The sequence below is a fragment of the Ornithodoros turicata genome, chromosome 1 (assembly GCF_037126465.1).
Source record: "Ornithodoros turicata isolate Travis chromosome 1, ASM3712646v1, whole genome shotgun sequence".
NCBI lineage: Eukaryota > Metazoa > Arthropoda > Arachnida > Ixodida > Argasidae > Ornithodoros > Ornithodoros turicata.
In genome coordinates, this window is record NC_088201.1 from 139,124,316 (window position 1) to 139,143,410 (window position 19,095).

Consider the following 19,095-nt stretch of genomic DNA (forward strand, 5'->3'; position numbering starts at 1 on the left):
CGACGTGTTGAGAATGGAGAAAAGAAGTCTTCGGTAGCAGAAGCATTCGGCATCCCACGGAGCACGCTGAGTACGCTTCTTCGGAACGTTCTTCGGAAAGTTCTCACCTGCGGAGATTTTTAACGCGGACGAGACTGGTCTGTTTTGGCAAATGCTTCCCAATAAGACTCTCGACATTCGTGTAAGCACATGTCATGCGGGGAAACTCAGCAAGGTTCGTGTGACTATCCTTTTAGCAGCGAACATGGACGGGTCTTGCAAACTCCGCCCGTTCGTGATTGGAAAAAGCATGGCTCCACGCTGCTTCAAAAACTGCAGAAGCCTTCCCGTCCAATACGGGTTCAACACTAAAGCATGGATGACGCGGCAACTGTTTTCGGAGTGGCTACAAGCATGGGACAGCGAGTTGGGCAGGTCTAATCGTCGCGTATGCCTTCTCCTGGACAATTGCTCGGCGCACCACACGACATGCAAGCTGCACAACATTGAAGTGAGGTTTCTCCCGCCCAATACGACGTCAAGGCTTCAGCCCCTTGATCAGGGTATCATAAAGGCATTCAAGGTAGGCTACCGGAGGCGTCTGCTTCAGCGCCTCCTGATTAATCTTCGAATGGGTGTGGACCTCAAGATCGACCTGCTGGGTGCCATACAAATGATGACCGGTGCCTGGAATGACGTCAAGCGTGAAACAGTAGCTAACTGCGTTCGCAAAGCGGGCTTCGTAGCAGTTGCAGACGAGGCGTGTGCGGATGCCTTGGACGATGACGACTTCGAGTACGCTCTTGACGACGAGCTTCGAAAGGTCGCAGAGTTCCCAGAAGCCGTTCCCACTGATCTGACGGCACATGATTTTGTAAGCGCCGACGACAATGTGCACGTTGTGGCAGAGATGACGGATGCGGACATCATAGCGGACGTTGCTGGTGACGACGGCGATTCAAGCGGCGATGAAGGCTCACTCGGAGGTGTTAACAGCGACGATGTCATGCCCACAGCCACCGAGATCGCTTCGGCTTTCGCTACCATTCGTCGCTGCTGCAGGGCAATAGAAGGAGCTGGACTTTCTCATTTAGGAGGCCTAGAGAAGATCGAAAATAGTGTAATGGACTTCATGGCTCGCAACAAGAGACAAGCCCAACTCACGGAGTTCTTTCGTCCCAAATAAATGTTGTTAACTGTCTTGTTGCCCGCTTTGTTTGTGCAGTTTCTGTTCTCGTTCATGCAGATCGGTAAGCTCCTGTTTCATACTATCCCAATTAAATGGTAATTAATATGGCACACGCGAATGTCTGTTAAAATACGAACGCTTTATATATCGAATTATCGATATATCGAATTATTTGCCGATCCCCTTCGAGTTCGATATATGCGGGTTCGACTGTATTATCGATTGGCGGAAGTAAATATGCCCTCATCACAGTGGATGACTACAGTAGAAAAGTCTTCATCTACTTCCTCAAATACAAGAATGAAGCAGGGGACAACATTATACATTTTGTATGTCAAGCAGAAGTACAAACTGGAAGAAAAGTCAAGAGGTTGCGAACAGACAACGGTGGGGAATTTCTCGGTGAACATCTCGAGCGTTCACCAGCTCAAAACAGAATCGCGGAGAGCATGAACTGCACCCTAGTAGAAACTGCAAGATCAATGTTGACTGAGCCAAAGCTCCTGCCCGAATTTTGGGCTGAGGCCTTGGATTCTGCAAATACGGCACGGAGAACTTGGAAATTAAGAGCGAACCATAATCAAGTGGCCATAAGACTAATAAAAAACCCAGTAGAGCACCAAAGGTCCAAACACATCGCCCTCAAATATCTCTTCACTAGACACGAAATAGAAAGCGCTGATTTTTTTATTTCCTACCTACGTACAGAAGGTATGATAGCCGACTGCCTGACGAAGCGTGTAGGCAATATCAAGAACATCATATGTGCAACTGGATGCGGACTTCAACTCTCACCAACCTACGTCTGCGAGACTTCGAAGGTTGTTCAACGTGAAGGGGGGTATGTTGGTTGCATGTTATCAACCATGTACATAGTTTCGTTTTTTCTCTTCTTCTTTTATAAGCTGCCTAAATAAAAGTGAACTGCAGGAGCGGTTTTTTTTAGTTCCCGAGAGCCAACGAAGTTGCTGTGTTTTCAGCTCCTTGCGCGCGTCTTCGGTCACCTGCGACAATTCCATGTCCATGGATCAACAAGAGGCACTGCCGTCATCAAGTCCGGTAGTCGGCTTCACCTAACGCAAGCGCGCTTTTGGTTAAGCTCCCTTTACAGCGCCGTCGCGCATCTCGCTGGCAGACAGCACGTGCTGGGCTATTGGCCAAAAACGAAAACAGACCTCTTCTACTCAGAGGAATAGAAAATGAACAATTATTGCCTATTTTTTTTCCCCCTCAATATTTTAGTTGGTTGATGGCAAACAGGGTCCGAAATATCGGGCGACGGAGCTGCGAAATTTTGGACGTTTGTATACATCCGTTCTATGGGACCTGCGACCGTTCCGCAAACCAGTCCGAAGAATCGACCGTGTCCTAAAAATTGCCCGGTGAGTGTACCTACGAAATACCTCTGATGTGTGTGGCCTGTTAAACCCCACTTAATCACGTTTCGTGCAGCTGTACAAAACCTGTTTTATAAAAGACTGGGCCACGACAGCAAACAGAAGTGTATTCTTTCAGAGTAAGCGTAAATTCGTTATTTGTGAATGTCACCGACGGAGGACTTGTACATCCCTACATACCTGTGATGTGTGCACCCTCCATTTAATCACATTTCCTCCATCTGTACACAACCTGTTTTATTAAACACTGGGTTGCAGCCAGGTTGCGGCTGGGCAAATAAGCCAGTATGTTCTTTCACCATAACAGGTACAGTACCCTGCGGAGACCCTTTATGTGCATCAGAGGTATATGCAGGTATGTATAGGTAGGGCCTGACCTTTTAGGGTTATACCCGATTACACCCAATATTTACCCCCCCGCTTCGAAGCAGCAAAAACAGGGTTTAACCCGATATTTCCCCGAAAACTGCTGGACCAGGGGGATCCGAAGTAACACAGAGCTTCGGAAACTGTGTTGTAGTGTTGTAAATGTAGTGGAATAATATCTTGCAATATCCCACTCGTTACACAATATATGTATGACACCGTGAAGCTGTCGCTGGCCCGGTAAAAAAGGGACCGATAAGGAGACACGTAGCACAAAGACGTCTTTGCTCAGCGAGGTTTATTTTGCCGAAATTTTTGCTGAAAATTTTGCTGCCAATTTTGCTGAAAAATAAAACCCGAAAAAATCAGACCCTATGTATAAGTAGGGAGTGACTTTTTCGGGTTAAACCTGATTCTGCCCGGTTCTCCCCCCCGAAGTGACCTCTGACAAATTCGGGTTAAACCAGATTTCTCCCCGAATTCCAGTCACTGCGAAATCCTCAAGTGACGTTTCCACTGAAGCCGAATAAAGGTCGTCACGTGTAACGAGTGTAAGAATGGGTCACTTACGTTCCAAGCAATACACCCATGTGTGTCAACACTGTCTATGCCTTCGAGGATTACCGCTGGAAGGTCACGATCCCACAAAAACAACAACAAAAAACAAAAAAGAGGGATTAGGAAAGGAATTAATAGACAAGAGGAGAAACACAACCACCCGATAACACCCGAAGGCACAATCATCACCGATTTCTCCCGGAATTACAGATTTAAAAATAGCGCCAGATTTTTACCCCCCGAATATGAGAAAAGCACTTAACCCGAAAAAATCACTCCCTATGTATAAGTCATCCTTTGGTGACGCTCACAGATAAGGAATTTACGCTTGTGAATAGTGAACAAGAAGAATTGTGAATTAGAATTAGAAAGAATTAGAATTGTGAACAGAAAACCAAAAATGCGCATAGAAGAGGCCGGTTCCCACCAAATGGGTACTCCATGCGCGCAGGTAGGGGTCCCCTTGCGCTTCGTTTAGCGTGTTTAGTGCAAACCTAGTCCAACCACATCGCCATCGCCATCCTCATCATCCTTCCTCCTACTCCTACTCCTCCACCTGGTGTCGCGTGCTACTCAAGCGCGTGAGTCGAGCTGAAAACCTAAAGTTTGGGAAGTGCACCACGCAGTATCTTTATGCTGCTAGTTCTCGGACACAATGGAAACGACTGACGAATGCCCAACAACAAAAAAAAAGAAGCGCAGTGCAGTGTGGAAGTACTTCGAAGAATCTATGACAGGCGGGAAGTGCAAGACTTAAAGGAGTACAGAGGGCCATCAAAACAAAATTCAGATTAAGACATCTGATGAAAGTGTGTGTGTCATTATACCGAATAGCGCGAAAGGTTTTGATGAGTGCAATTTGTTTCCCATAAAAAAACTCACATAAACATAGCTCCGCGCGTTCACCCTTAACTCGCCACACCAGCTATAACGAGGATGAGGAGGTATGATGCCACGTCACCGATGACGGTATAAGGAGACTCGTTCTGGTTCGCTGGTCAGTGGGGGTCAGTCTCTTGTTCCTTTGCCGCCGTAAACCTGTTTTGCCAGTTCTGCCGCAGAATTGGGGATAGAAGGGGCGGCCGAAGCATTACCGAGCAAGGAGAAAGGCTTTATCAGAACCCCGAACAGCCGAGTAGCAGATGACAGCAGAGTAGCAGACAACATTTCTCTAGGCCAATCAGCGAGCGTTCTCCTTATAGCGTCAGCGCGAGGTTCCAGGCAGATCACAGGCTGGTACTGCTCTTCACCACCGTTGCGTACGGTCACTTTTTGCGGTGTATTTTAAATTCAATTTCTGCGATAATTATTACTCTGTGGTGTAAATTACTTCGCATGGTGCATCTTACTGGCCTAGTTAACAGTTTTATAGGAAGAAAACTGGGTGTTAAAAATGACTTCTGTGCTACTTTAAGGCGACAACGGCTCTTGCCAATCATTTGAAGAGACACGTGTTGGTCTTCAAGGAATATCAAAATGAGTGTCAGCAGCTAAAAGACAGTACACGCAACGCAAGATAACAGACACAATGAAAAGGCAGGACACCGTATCCTCACGAAGGAAGGACGCTCTTGATGCGAAGGTACAAAGAATGACTGCCGTTGATCTTCAGCCGTTCTCTATTGTAAACGATCGTGGTTTTCGGGAGCCGATGACAGAGGCTGTCCCGGGCTACACACTACCATCAAGAACGTCTCTTTCACGGACGATCATACCCAAGTCATACGACGACACGAGAAGGAAGGTGCAAGAGGAACTTCGCACTGCCTTTGAAAACGGTGTGGAAAGTATATCATTCAAGAGTCAAAAAACGAGGTTTTCTGACTACCAGCTTGATGTGGCCGCCACTCTAGCAATGTTTATTGATCCCTGGGGAGCTATTCTCGATGAAGTAATGCGTGCATTACTTCGTTTGCAAGCTATCATCGGTCACCGAGCGAAGAAGGCGTGAAGATACGTCACGCGCACGCAACCAATGCTAAAGCAATTAAGCACGCGGTTGCATTGTTGCACTCACGACCTACTCTATACTAGAGACCTGGACAACTGGCGATCGCCTATGGGAGAGCCGGGTCATGGGATAGTTACGGTAGTGGCCACTGCAAGCACCACATAGCATTATTGGGGAGAGGGAATGACACTGTCACTCTTGCCACCGGCTTTCGTGCTACACAGGCTGTTGCTAAGCACGCGCTACGCTTATTGCTTCGTCGTCGTCAACACAGCCTACCATGTATTGCCGCGGTTTCGGCAAGTCACGTGGTAACAAATAGTGCGAGCTAGCGCCAAATCCCATAGCCAAGCGGCGATTGTCATAGCTACTAACCCGGTGCTGGGAGCTTTGCAGATGTCCAGGTCTCTAGTATAGTAGTAGGTCGTGGTTGCACTGGGCTACCGCCTCGCGAGACCGCCCTTGCATTCCGTTGCCGGAAACGGAAGAGCACAATGCGAAAGGAAAGAATTGTGGGAATATGTAAGAGAGTAGCAATGTGCAATTTAATTGCAACGAAACAATTTGCTCGGACTTGTAAGAGCTAAAGAGAAGAAAATATGTGGACGTGAGCGGATTGCATTACGAAGTTGCTGACAGTATGGCGGCGCTCGCGCATGAAATTTTGCTGCAATTTTGAACAAACCGAGTGGCGCGAAGAAAATTTGTGCAAGTGTAGCGGCCGTTGGAGCGATTGCTAGTTCTTGTCTTGTGAACACCGTCGCAGTTTTCACCTAAATTTTTGAGGACATTCCTCTAATTTCCTCGTTTGACAAATACACAATAGTTATTCGCTATGTGCAGGCATCTATCGCGTGCATGGAACATACGATGCAGCCTCATCCTCGCGAGCTGGGGCCATCGACAGCGACCATGCATAGCTTGCATTGCCGACATCTTTTTTTTATTTCCCTTGAGAATCAGGGTTTGCCAATTTCTTCGAATGAGAGGCCATCCGTCCCCCCCCTCACCCACACACACCCTAATACCCCCAAAATGGAAGAGACCCCCCTATAATTTTGTGGCATTGCACAATATTTCGTCAAAAGCGTGTAAAAGCACCCCCCAGGGCAACACAAATTTCCCCACTTGGCAAGACTTGCACGGAGACACCTACCTATACCGGCAACATCAGTGCCAAGTGAACATGTATTTTCTTTGTCTGGCAATGGAGATTCACACAGGGCCCCGTCTTACACCACGACATGTGGAACATCCTGCCTTTTTGCATGACAATTTGTAGTCCTCTCATATGTGTACCACCTTACTTTGAGATGTGAACTACATAAAGTTTTCCTTGCTTGCAGTCTTCTTATTTACATTGTGCACTGAAAATTTGAACTTGTATTAAAACTGATCACCTCAGATTCCAAAGCTATTATCACTGAAGCTGGGCAATGTGCAGAGTCGCACACATGTACGTGTGCCACACGAAACAAACTCTGGTGCTGATTGCAGAAATCAACGTCTTGGCATGCGGTACGGAAGTCTGCATAGACATGATGACAGCCGTGATCTTGTCAGACCACCCATTCTTCTGAGTGAGCCGATTATTTGATTTATTTCCAGACTCTAAAGGCGAAGTATTCGAAGGGTATTCGTTTTGAATGTTCTGTACATATTCGAATTCGATTCGAAACAGTGCCAAATTATTCAACTTCGACTCGCATTGAACATGAAATATTTGAAATTGATTCGACTTGGTAATTTTGCCATTCGCACACCTCTACTTATGAAGCCTGAGGCTCGAGTTTCTTGCCGTATGTTTGGTACAGTGTGTTGTTTGTGCCCCTGCAATAAATCATTTGTTGGAAGTTAGTTCATGTCCCTCATTGGTTTCTGTTTACGTCTTTGGTTGCACAAAGTTTTCCTGAATGTTCAACACCAATACACCGAATCTGTTGCATTTCTCAAAGCTCCAAGTCATGTGACTCTCATCTCCATCTGCTTTCCGATTCTATAGTTATGCTCTATTGCAACTTATCCGTACGTATTGCATGGAACAGCGTCTGTGTACAAAACCAGGAATCCTTCGTTGCTATACAGGGTGTCCCAGAAAACGTGTCATTGAATTATAATAAAAAAACTACACCACCCAGAGTCATGCGGTCAATGGCATTTGTTCTTACTGGGGTTTTGCCACCTCCTCATGTGAATGTCGTGTAACGTAAGTTTAATTATGCAAATTTGTGAAGAGCGTGTCTAATTTAGTCAAATTAATGATAATTGACATGGATACTCAGGAGCTATCCCATCGGAAAAAATAGCCAAACATCATGCTCTACGGAGGTCGCACAGAATAGTGCACGATGAATTTTTCAGCGCAATCTTTGTCAGTCCGACGAAAGGAGGTTGGAAACCCAGCCCTCCCCGACATCGCAGAAAGAGATAGAACAGGCACGGCTTGTCACGTCCGACTTTCGCTGGGATAATGCTTTCCCTCTCCCAATTTTAGGAACTGTTACTTTTTCTACTATCACTCTGTGGGCTGGCTTCGGAACCTCCTTTCGTCGCACTGAGAGCGATTGCGCTCAAAAAGTCATCGCGAGCTATGGTACGGTGCTCCGAAAAGCATGATATTCGGCTATTTTTTTCCGATGGGATAGCTCGTGAATATCACTGTGAATTATCATGAATTTGAGTGAATTCTGCTCGCTCTTCATATTGGTGGGGTGACCTTTACTTGGAAAATTTCCTAGTTGAGTTCGCAAATATTTACATAATTAAACTTAGAGTACGTGACATTCACATTAGGAGCTGGCAAAAACCTAATAAGAACAAATGCTCTTGTTGATTGCTCTCCGCATGATTCTAGGTGGCATAGTTTTTTTATTATAATTCAATGACACGTTTTCTGGGACACCCGTATAGTGTGAGATAGCCAGACGTAAGACACCTTCCTCAGAAACGTTCATTATCTGAGCAGCATTTCTACAGAATTCCATTACTATGGCATGTTCTATGTCAACTATGGTTACTATGGCAACATTCCACATCACCACCAGCAATGGGGTAGAGTATCTCCCCTGGCGATGAAACTCCCCGTTCATCATCTAAAAAATAAAGTAGTTGTTGTTAAGCAACATTCTATAAACAGGGTCATACTTTTTGGGGTTAAATCTCACTCACCCCAACTATTCCCTCCTGAATCTGCTTAGAACCAATTCGGGTCAAATCCCATTTCTCCCCGGATTCGAGTCACACGTCAGGTTGTACCACGTACTATCACGTGCACTATTTACTTGCTGAATCACGGGTTTTAAATCTGCACCCGATTTTTCCCTCCAAAATCCAGTTTAGGCATCTAACCAGAAAAAGTCATAACCTATCTATAAAAGAAACAAACGACGGCTTTATTTTGATGAATGATGAATGAGGAGCTTCCTTAATGATGGTGGTGATGTATGGAACGAAATAATGAGCCCCTTCACAATAACTATCGAAGTCCGACGGTGTCCAAAAAGGTCAAAAACCACCAGAGTGCATTGTTTACAAGGATTTTACCATCGGTGCTGCCTCCTGATGGAGATTCGCTGCGGTGCTGGGTTCGGTCCTCTTCTAGTAGGCATGGAGCATCAAGTGGTTCTGATTTCACTCTAACGAGCTGACGACTAGACTCCGTGGAGAGCTGCATTTCTTGGAGTCGTGAACCCAAGGGGTTGGAACGTGATGACTTGAACACAAAAGAATCTCTTGCCTCTTCCTTAACGCCGAGTAAACCGTCTGCTGTCCTTGTCCCCTGTAAATTACAAGAAAAAGACAAGTAGGATGAAACGTGAAAAAAAAAAAAAATGCAGCTACAGTTCCCATAAGCTCGTAGAATGTGAAACAGTGTATTGATGAAAACGCCGACTCACTGTTTCTTGGAGGTTGAGCTGTGTCTGCATGGGTTCCCGGGAAGAGGTTCCAAAATGATGGAGTCCCGTGTAGGCGCTGTTTCCTCTGAAGACAGATACATGACACTTGTATTTGAGTACCATACTTACTAGGTTCAACACATGGCATTTGGAAGAATTAAAGGGCGAAGACCAGGGCCCAGGAGTTCATGCAAAATGCGTATTTTTAGAATGTGCTCTAGCAGATATTCTAACATTTCTCCACACATTACCAATCACGACGACACAAATCTATAACATGTCGTGTGCCAGGTAATTGCATGTTTCTGAATATTTCTTCCTTGTTGTCATATAATATGAGATAAGTGATGTTCTAAGGCTGGAACAACATAGAAGGGACAATCACATACAAGGCCTTTCTTTCGTCATATAATATGACTGTTGTATATATATTTCGGCCAAATCCTTTTTTTTTATGTCTGCTGTTCCCTTTATTTTGCCACTGCTCACGTTATTTCAAAAGAGAGGTCATCGGTCGAAAACCCTGCGTTCCAGCGCCACATCCACATTGAATTCCAATGGCAGATTTGGAGCGAATCCAGAGCAAGTTTTGCTGCTCCACCGGAAGCAAGTCTGTTCTATTGGCAGGTTGGGGACAGTGCCAGAGACTTCCAACTGGAGCCTTGGAGAGACGTTCAAGCCAAAGTCGCTCCGAAGAGCAACGATCTCCGCCGTGACTAGCATTTCGCGTCACATGTTGGCGATTTTGCTTCTTGAAGAAAGCGAAGACTCAGACATTAGCAGGGCAACGTTGGGAGATTAGGAGGGAATATGAGTAACTTCTTCTTTCTCTGTCTCTGGCCGTCATCCACCAAGGGAGATTCGCTATGGCTAAACTCCAAGTTGGGCCCAAGTGTTCCAGTCGCAGATTTGGATCACTTGCTCTAGGCCAGATCTAACGGATCCATTGTGGAGTCTGCCACTGGCTCTGACTCTGCCACTGGAATTCAACTTAAGCTACTCTAGGCTGCTCCGTGCTACGCATTCACTGGATTCAGCATGCCCCACTAGCTCCGAGAGCTAACATCTGAGAACAGAACGTGCGACATGCAGTCAGCGTGTTCAAGATGTGCTTGATAAAAAATAAGGGAATCAAAGCACAGCAGACTGTGAGTGCCATTCCCAAAGACAATGGACAGCAGAACGAAATGCTGTTTCCGCATGGCATTGATGAGCTAGATGGCTACTAGTCCGGAATTATTTTATGTTATTAATTATTTATTTTATTAATTATTTATTTATTTATTTATTTATTTTATTCATTAATTTTTATGTTATTTATGTTATTAATTATTTTATACTAGTTTATGGTTCAGATTAACTCTGAATAATTAATTTTTTTAATTCCGTGTTAGCGCCTCGAAGCAACTGTGGCTACAAGCGGCGTACAGACGTGGACAGATGGAGAGAGGACAGCAGGAAGGTGTGGGGGACAGGGGTGTTAGTGTGCGTCCTGGGCCAACTTCAGGAGGAACTGTGCCGACATTCGTCTGGGAAGACTATTTCGGAAAACCCGGGGCAAGCCTCAGACAGCACAGCCGGTGACAGGATTCGAACCCGTGTCACCTCCCAGTCTCAGCGTAGAAAGCGATCATCCTAACCACTATGCCACAACGTATAATGGGAGCACAATATGTTTTGTAGTAATCAACATGGATTCCAAAAAGGCTCAGCAACTATGACCCAATTGATAGAATTTCACTCACGACCTTGCTGAGGTACTGAATAGAAAAGGACAGGCTGACGTTATATTTTAGGATTTTTCCAAGGCATTCGACCGGAACCTCGCACCTTAAACTGTTGCATAAACTTCGAAATCTGTTGAATAATGATTCTCTGGTACCGTGGTTACTTTATGCAGTTGGTATCTCTGTATGTTTGTAGATACCGTATTTTCCGGTGTATAACGCGCGCGTGATACAGTAAAAAAAAGTGTTCTGAACAGGTCCTGCGAGTTATCTAACGGTGCGCGTTGTACACTGAAATATTTTCCTGCGGAGTTCCTTCTCAGGTCGGTGACGTACAAACTCCAGCCTCTTCCAGAGTGTTGTGGCTTTCACCCATATCTCTTAAGGTGACAAAACGGACGAAAGGGCACTGGAGTTCATAAAATGTTAATGATGCTGCATAAGGATGCTATTCAGCAGCCAATAATCTTGAATTCATTTCAGAAGAACGACGTGATTGAGAAGGGACGTGAAACAGAAAGCAGAGAGGAGACTCAAGTATACTATGACAGCGATGCTGTTGCATCGGGGTTTAACGGATTTGACTAAATGTGTTTCAAATATAGAATATGCATATATGATATACCGCTTTGGTTTATTGTGTACACTGGTGGCAGTACAGAAGCTTGTAGAAGAATTGCGGTGCGTGTTATACACCGGAAAATACGGTATATATAACAATTTTGCAACCCATTCCTGTTATGACAGTCAAGAGGCAGTCAACAGCGTAAATAAATAAAAACTAATAGGAATAATTATAAAAACTAATCTTTGATATGTTTAAGCCTGATATCGGCGTGAACAGATATTGTAGCGAAAGATGTGCTGCAGGGACGTCATCAGCAAGTCTGTCAGCGTTCATCCAGTGATCTTCATTTTTTTTATTATTAATTTTATTTCAGAGTTTCATTTGTGGATGTAGCTCTACTTTTGGCTCAGCTGGCAATTGAGGTTGCTGTTCCTGACCAAATATGCACGTAATACTACACATCCAGTACACCAGGTATAGCTTCTTTATCGTCTATACTGTCTTTGGTGATTTAAGCCCTATAGCATCTGGAGCAACACTTAACTTCCAATCACAAAATTCTTACACTCATTCTTAGAAAAAATTTAAGCAAAAATCTTGCACCTCAACTACACGCATACCCACGCATGTACAGTGTTTAGAAGGAAGTAAAATTTGGCTTTATTACTCCCGCTAAATTGCTCCTTGGTGCCTTCCTAACAAACGGTTCTACAATTCATATTGTCACATCTATCTGTGTATTTCCTTAGCTTTTTGTGAATGCATGTGGTTACACTAGAATCTGGCCATCTGCAGTGACGCATTCTAAAGCAAGGCAACCAAGTTAAGCTTGAACATAGAAGTAAAATGCAAGCGAGCTGGTGTATATTAGGGCCCTCTGCATGTTTAAGGTAAAACACTGTAAAGCCTGTTCTTACCCCCAGATTTACATCACCATCACTTATGGTGAAACCCCCCCAAAAAAACACTGAAACTAGAGATGGGATGAATCCAGACCTTTCCAAATCTGAATCCAAGAAAGATTCTGCGAATCCACGAACCTTATAAATCTTTCGAATCCTTTCTTTAGAGAGAGTTTAAAAAGCCACAAAGAAAAACTTGTACTGAAAAATGTTTTCAAGCAGAATACAATACACTCGTTTAATTAAAAACAAATTAAATAACAATTCAGTTTTAGGAGAAAATATATCCATATAGTTGTTCTTAAACAGAATTTATTTAACAAATTGTTCGTCGACTACAAGAAATACATAAATTCACGTGTCTGGATTCTTTCCATAAAACTAAGCAACTATCAAAAGCAAAACCTTTTAAACTGATAATGTAACAGTTCTTGCCTGAGCTCTTTCAGTCCACAACGATGTAAACAGGGGAACAAGAAAACACCTGCCGGCCAATTAGGCTTTCGGCAGACTCCAGAGGCACCAATTTAAAAAAAGAAACTAACAAACGTGGTTGGTGGATTCGAAAGATTTGATTCGCCATTTTAGGCACTGGGATTCGGATTCCCGAATCCTAAATCTCTGCCTAGGATTCGAGTGTTCCGTTGGCACATCCCTACCAAAAACGAACTTTGCAAAGTGCTAATTCAGCTACCAGTACGCGTATGGGCACTGGAGAACACTAAGCACGGGACATTCAGCACAGCTATTCCGCATCTTTTGTTTATTTATTTATTTATTTATGAATAATACCTGAAGGGCCCTTGCGGGCATTACATGAGGGTACATAGTTGGCATACAGAAAAAATGAAGTGATGCACAGCAAACATCAGGAGAACATAAATGTACGTAGATGATTTCGAAATGTGTCTGTATTATCGATGATGGCCAAGGCTCAATTTTGTCAATCTAAAATGTGAGAAGCTCTCTTTTTTCTTACTTTCTGCCCGATATAATCCGATTTTATCGTTTTACAGCTCCTGGAAATAGTATGGTAGCTCTATTTTTACCTCCAGATTTTCAAAAAACATAAAAACCGAAAACACAGGGCCCTACGTATACTTGACCTTGGCAACATGTCCCTGAGCTTGGTGGAAGGACAGAAGGCAAAACACAAAAATGCACATTAAACTTGCCTGGCTGCCTGTTGCCATGTGTATGTGAGAGTATCAAAATGTTCCCCTCCATGTTTCCAAAAACGTTTCCAAAACTTTCATGTTACCTTCCCTTTTACCAAATTTGGATCCTGTCAGAGGGTGTATAGAATGTGCTCCGAATTTTCAACCTTTTGCAGACTGAATTCTCCTTGGTTAAGTCTAACTCTGAGCATTAAAAAAAGCCTTATACGGACATATTTTCTGTCTACAGAGAGTGTGTGACAAACTTGTGGTGCCACCATACAGCCTCTGGTGAAAGTACCTTGTCTGATAGCCGCTGGGAAGCCAGCTTTGTTTACATGTGAAGCGTCAGCATCTTTTTTCTTTCTTTTTTTTGGCACGGTGAAACTGTTGCACTGCTAACTGTGCCAGCACCTAAAAGAACTCTTCATTAGAGGCCAGATGTTTCATTTCCCATAATTTCTATGCTTCCAGTACCACCAATGGCACTAGACTCGCAGCGAATAGCTTGTGTGTGAATAGTTTGTGACACGCGTTTGGCCATTGCATGAGGAGTGCACAACGTATGCGAATATATTCCATTTCTTTTGTTCTACTTTCGATGAAACTGAATGAGGACCTGCAATATGATCAACGATTTACAGCTGCCACTTCCGTGACGGTGAAATACCACGGAATACTGCATCACCGTCAAATGCACCGACCAAACAGCAACCTATTTCGGGATAGTGATTGAGGGGTTTCATCGCCAGTGGCCCAGAGGAGATATTGCTCCTGGTCATCTGGTTGACGCACTGACCATTTCACGAGTGTCGTGCCTCAGGCCTACGGTGGTAGCCGAGGTAAAAACTCGTATAATTTCTTCTTTGACGATCTCTTTAGCGTTATTGCATCTGAGGACACTGGGAAAACTGCAGTACAAGTTCAGACAATAAGTTGTGACGCTACATATTTATTTGTACGGATAAAACGGATGCACGATGTAGATTTCAATAATGAAGCTACGTGTGTGCAGACAGGACAAATGGAATACAAGACTCAGTCAAAAATATGATATTACAAGTGGCTGGAGCAAGAGAAATGCACCTATACCGTCTTCACTAGCAAGTCAGGATTTTGTGAGACGTCAAATAACCATCCTCTCGATGTATCACTTACAGGTGTTTTGACACCAACAGACGCGAGTGGCTGTTCTCCTTCCGCACCGTTAAATACATTATAAATACAGTGGTTGCTTCTGTGCAATTTCTCTCCATTCTCTTCGTTCACACCCCTGAAAGGGATCCACATTATCTGCACTTTGAAAATCAGCCCTTCTAATTACGACGGTCACCACGCAAGCTACGGTTCCACTTGAGTGTGCGTAGAACGGGTTGCCTGGTATCGTGTCGGATACTTCCAAGACCGCCTCTGGCGGCACTGTTGCAACGGAGCGGCGCGCCCCCTTTAGGCGTCGCATGGTCCCTATAATGCCTATTTTATCTCTGATGTAAAATAGCTTGCTTATACTGCATTTGCTGCCGATTGCCACAGTGTCACAAGCTACTTCATTTAGGCAGGTCGGTTATGGTTTTTAATTACTACTGTGGTTAATAAAAGTTATTATTATTATTATTATTATTATTATTATATCCTCTCTATCGTCTAATGTTGTATTCATAGTGCCTGGTGTTTTTCATGAGGTTCTCACTGTGTGTGCATCAGGACAATCCATGGATTATGAGATTCATAGAAATACAAAAATACTCATGGCAAAATGAAAAAATTGATGGCTACTGACAAATATGGTCTCTTTTTATAGGCTCTTTAGTCTTTTCGTTTAATCGTTTTTGAAAGAAAATCAGACCCAGTGATTTCCTTTGAAAGTAGAAGGTGCCCTCTCGACTTATCTGTCAACCAACACACCATTGAAAGGACAACAGAAGCGAAATTTGTCCATTGCAAAAAAGGGTCCGAATAAGGTGCAACTCTTACGTAGAATTATGGTGCCACTAGTATTTTCCGAGTACGCCGTACGGATGGGCATATTTTTGACGATTAAGAGCGCGCAGGGCCGCCCACCCGACACGACTGCCCATGGAGTGCGCCCACTGCCGCAAAGCATTGTGGGAAAATCTAAGGAGCGCGTGCCGTCAAATATCTCTCGAGTGCAGCTGCCTGGTGAACGGGATAATGCCTGAAGATGTTCGATTCGGAGATCTCGTGAAAGTCTGAAGGCGATATATCCTATGAGAGATGGGTTCGTACCTATGCTTCGTCGTCTCCGTTTTTTCCCCGCAGCAGGAATCAGACGTACACAGAAATGCCAAGTGGAGGTAAAGATTTGTGCCTTCCGTTTTTGTGGAAATACAGAAGGGGCCGCTCCTTCTTGCGGCCAGATGTACTTCGTTCACAAACCAAGGCTAAGAGCACCTCCGGATTTGTTTCGAACCATTCGTCAACAATATGTGTGCACGCTACTTGTCTCGTTTCACCTGTCTGCAAGTAGGCATAGAGGGATTAGTGGCAAGAATAACGTTCCTGTCTTTCGGAAACAACTGAAATATGACCGTCATAAAAAAGTCGGACATCGGCAGAATTTGAACTTCACATCTCTCAATTGCCAATGGCCAATGCGGCCACGGAAACAACCACAGACTGGTGGACCATGTTTATTCTGGAACATATCCTGGCCGAATGCAAGGTAAGACAGCCAGCAATGTAAGCAGTAAGACTCTCACCCCCAGAGAGAATGAGATCACCTTCCTTCGGATGGAGTTTGGGGGCCAGCCTTGATACTGCTGTCTTTGTAATAAACATCAGTCGATGTTTGACGCTATGTTTGTGCTGCCTATCCGTGTGTCGTTCGTACAAAGAACACTATGTCCTCGAGTTGCTGAAAGGAAGTCGGCAACATGCTGTAGCACAGCCAGGAAAGACTTCACAAGCATCTACAATTTTTCTTGTCACGAAAATCTACCTCCGATCGCAAAACAACCGCGAAATGAAAGTTGAGAGCTACAACAGGAGAGACAACGTGCGTCACTTCCGTCTGCTGCGGCGGCGCGGCGACGCTTACCAGGGGCTCAGAGTGCTCCGCGGCCGAATTTTATATCGCGATTCTGGCGGCATTTCAACTAATATATGTTAATGTCAGTCGAATTCCGGGTTGTTTTGGTACACATCGCAGTATGAGGCAAACGGCTTTGCAGCTTATTTTCGTTTCCGTCGTCCTTTAATTACTTCCATGGTTAATTCTGTAAACTATACATGCCATACGGCTAAACTTACTATTTTCTGTAGCTGTTCTTCTCAACTTGAGCATGGAGTCTCAGTCTTCCTCTTTGAGGTAACTCCTTGGTTGTTTTTTCTTGCTGGACGACCCTGGAGCAAAATCGAGTACCAAGGGGTATTATCAAGCTAGTGAAGATGCCAGTATCGGGCATCCTCGGACAGAGCACCACATTTCTAATGCCCTGGAGTGAAGGTTAAAGGTTGCTTCTTGTAAGTAACACTCGAAACTACACGACGGAAATAGATGATCTGAGCGCTTGAGCGGCAACAAAGCGGAAAGGACAAACACACAAGCCTCGTGTGCCTTCTTTCTGTGTTACTTCGAACTTGTTTGCCATTACTTGACGCTTGAAAGTTTGTGTATCGCACTTGTTTACTTACCGTCATGAAGGAAAGGAGGAAAGATTGATGAATAATAAGGGCACACAACGGAACATCAACAAATCAACCACGCGAGACCAAGATAATGGTGCCGATGTCGTTGCGTAGGTGTTGCGTTGCGCTGAGAGTAAAAGGGAATGAAATACATAACGATAGGTCTAAGAATAATAAAGTAGCGGTGTGCGAAACGTGTTTTTAAGAATTTAATCCCGGATATAACTGAACACATATTAATTTTCATATGCGCAACACAAAAACCGTGGTGATGACGATGGTTAACGTCGTCTGCTATAAAGCATCTTCTTGAGCGCAGAGTTCATGACTTTCGTCAAAGTTAAATAGATATGATGCTGACTCGAAGGCACATCGGAAAAGAAGAGCAAACCAACATGAAGCAATTTAAATGCTGGACGTCGCAGCAAATTCTGTGGCAGCAGGCGGCCATAGTAGATGAGGACCGTCGCGATTTTTCGCTTTTTCGGTGACGCATATGAAAATTAACGTAAGTGTTGTTGTGGCTAGAAATGAGTTCAAGTTTTGTGCCATAATCCAGGAAGAACGCGTACTACCGGCTGCCCTGCTCGGCAAGTTGGTTAGCAAGGGTTCTGCAGTCACCATGGTCGTCACGCGCGCCAGTTTTGGCGAGCAGACGACAAAACGCACAGGGGCGGATTTAAAGGTCTGTCATGGGGGGGGGGGGGGGGTCAGTCTTAAGGATATTCGTGCTTTGCGGCACAGCATCATCCAGGAGATAGGGTTTTTACATAGGGAACACAGCCGTATTGCGGGGGGGGGGGGGGGGGGACGGTCGCCCCTGAAAACGCGTGTGGTTTCTGTTTCGCATTTGACAGCTGTGTCGCTGTATCCCAGCTCATCAGGTGTCCGTGCTGCGAACTCCGCAGTGAAAACACACAAGAGCTGATTGAAAATATCCGCATTGCCTGGGGGTTAATTTCGTCATAATCAACGGCAAGTGTGATTTATATTTCATTTGCTCACTTGCTTTTGATCGTCACACGTCTCGTTTGAACGCTCCTTTTTTTTGTTGTAGTACATTGTGGATGTCTGGTTCGGAGATGAGTTGGCTTAAAGACCTGTCGCTTAACAGCAGAGACAGGGAAGTTACTTGACAAAGGAGCTCGCTACCAGCTAATTAAGTAACTGTGCAAAAAATGGTGCTAGGTAGAGTTCCTAAGGAGTACTTTGGAAAAGTAATGAGTAAATTTTGAGTGACTCGCTACATAATATGCACTTAGTTCTTGGCCTTTCTGTAATTATGCACTTGATAATAGTTTTGACATACGAAAAACTATCCAATATGGCGAAAGAAACCTACCTTATGTGCGTGCAACGCACCAACCAACAACACTGATATGTGTAGGAGGCATTTGATGACTGTGATCTCATAATAAATAAAGGTTCTTGAATGAAGCGCAAAACAGGCATGTTCCCAGGCATGGAAAAAATGTTCCCGGAAGAAATGTCCCTGAGGAACATCCACTCTTCGTTCGTGTGGACTTGTTTACTGTAGATGTTGACTTACTAGGACAGTGTGGACATTTGTATTTTGGCAATGATTATATCGACGGGGCCCGTCGACCGGGGTCAGCTGGCTATATCGACGGGGCCCGTCGACCGCGGCCGGTTGGCTATATCGACGGGGCCCGTCGACCGGGATCAGCTCGCTTTTTTGACGGGGCTCGTCGATTTTCTCGTGTGTCGCTATATTGACGGGGACTCATGAGACTGCA

General features: G+C 44.6%; 1 protein-coding gene and 1 long non-coding RNA gene across 2 annotated transcripts; one reads left to right on the forward strand and one right to left on the reverse strand.

Moving 5' to 3' along the window:
- Nucleotides 1-244: 244 nt before the first annotated feature.
- Nucleotides 245-1,165, forward strand: LOC135385895 (tigger transposable element-derived protein 6-like). Its single transcript, XM_064615502.1, has one exon. The coding sequence runs from the start codon at nt 245-247 to the stop codon at nt 1,163-1,165; it is 921 nt and encodes a 306-aa protein (XP_064471572.1).
- Nucleotides 1,166-6,979: 5,814 nt separating this feature from the next.
- On the reverse strand, nt 6,980-17,021 carry LOC135369862 (uncharacterized). Its single transcript, XR_010415140.1, has 4 exons — nt 16,961-17,021; nt 9,337-9,421; nt 8,984-9,218; nt 6,980-7,270 (listed from the first exon to the last, which is right to left on the reverse strand). It is a non-coding gene; the product is annotated as an uncharacterized LOC135369862 (long non-coding RNA).
- Nucleotides 17,022-19,095: the final 2,074 nt, after the last annotated feature.

What these genes read in the sequence shown, in the direction of transcription:
- LOC135385895 (XM_064615502.1), top strand. Translation starts at nt 245, where the DNA reads ATGGACGGGTCTTGCAAACTCCGCCCGTTCGTGATTGGAAAAAGCATG.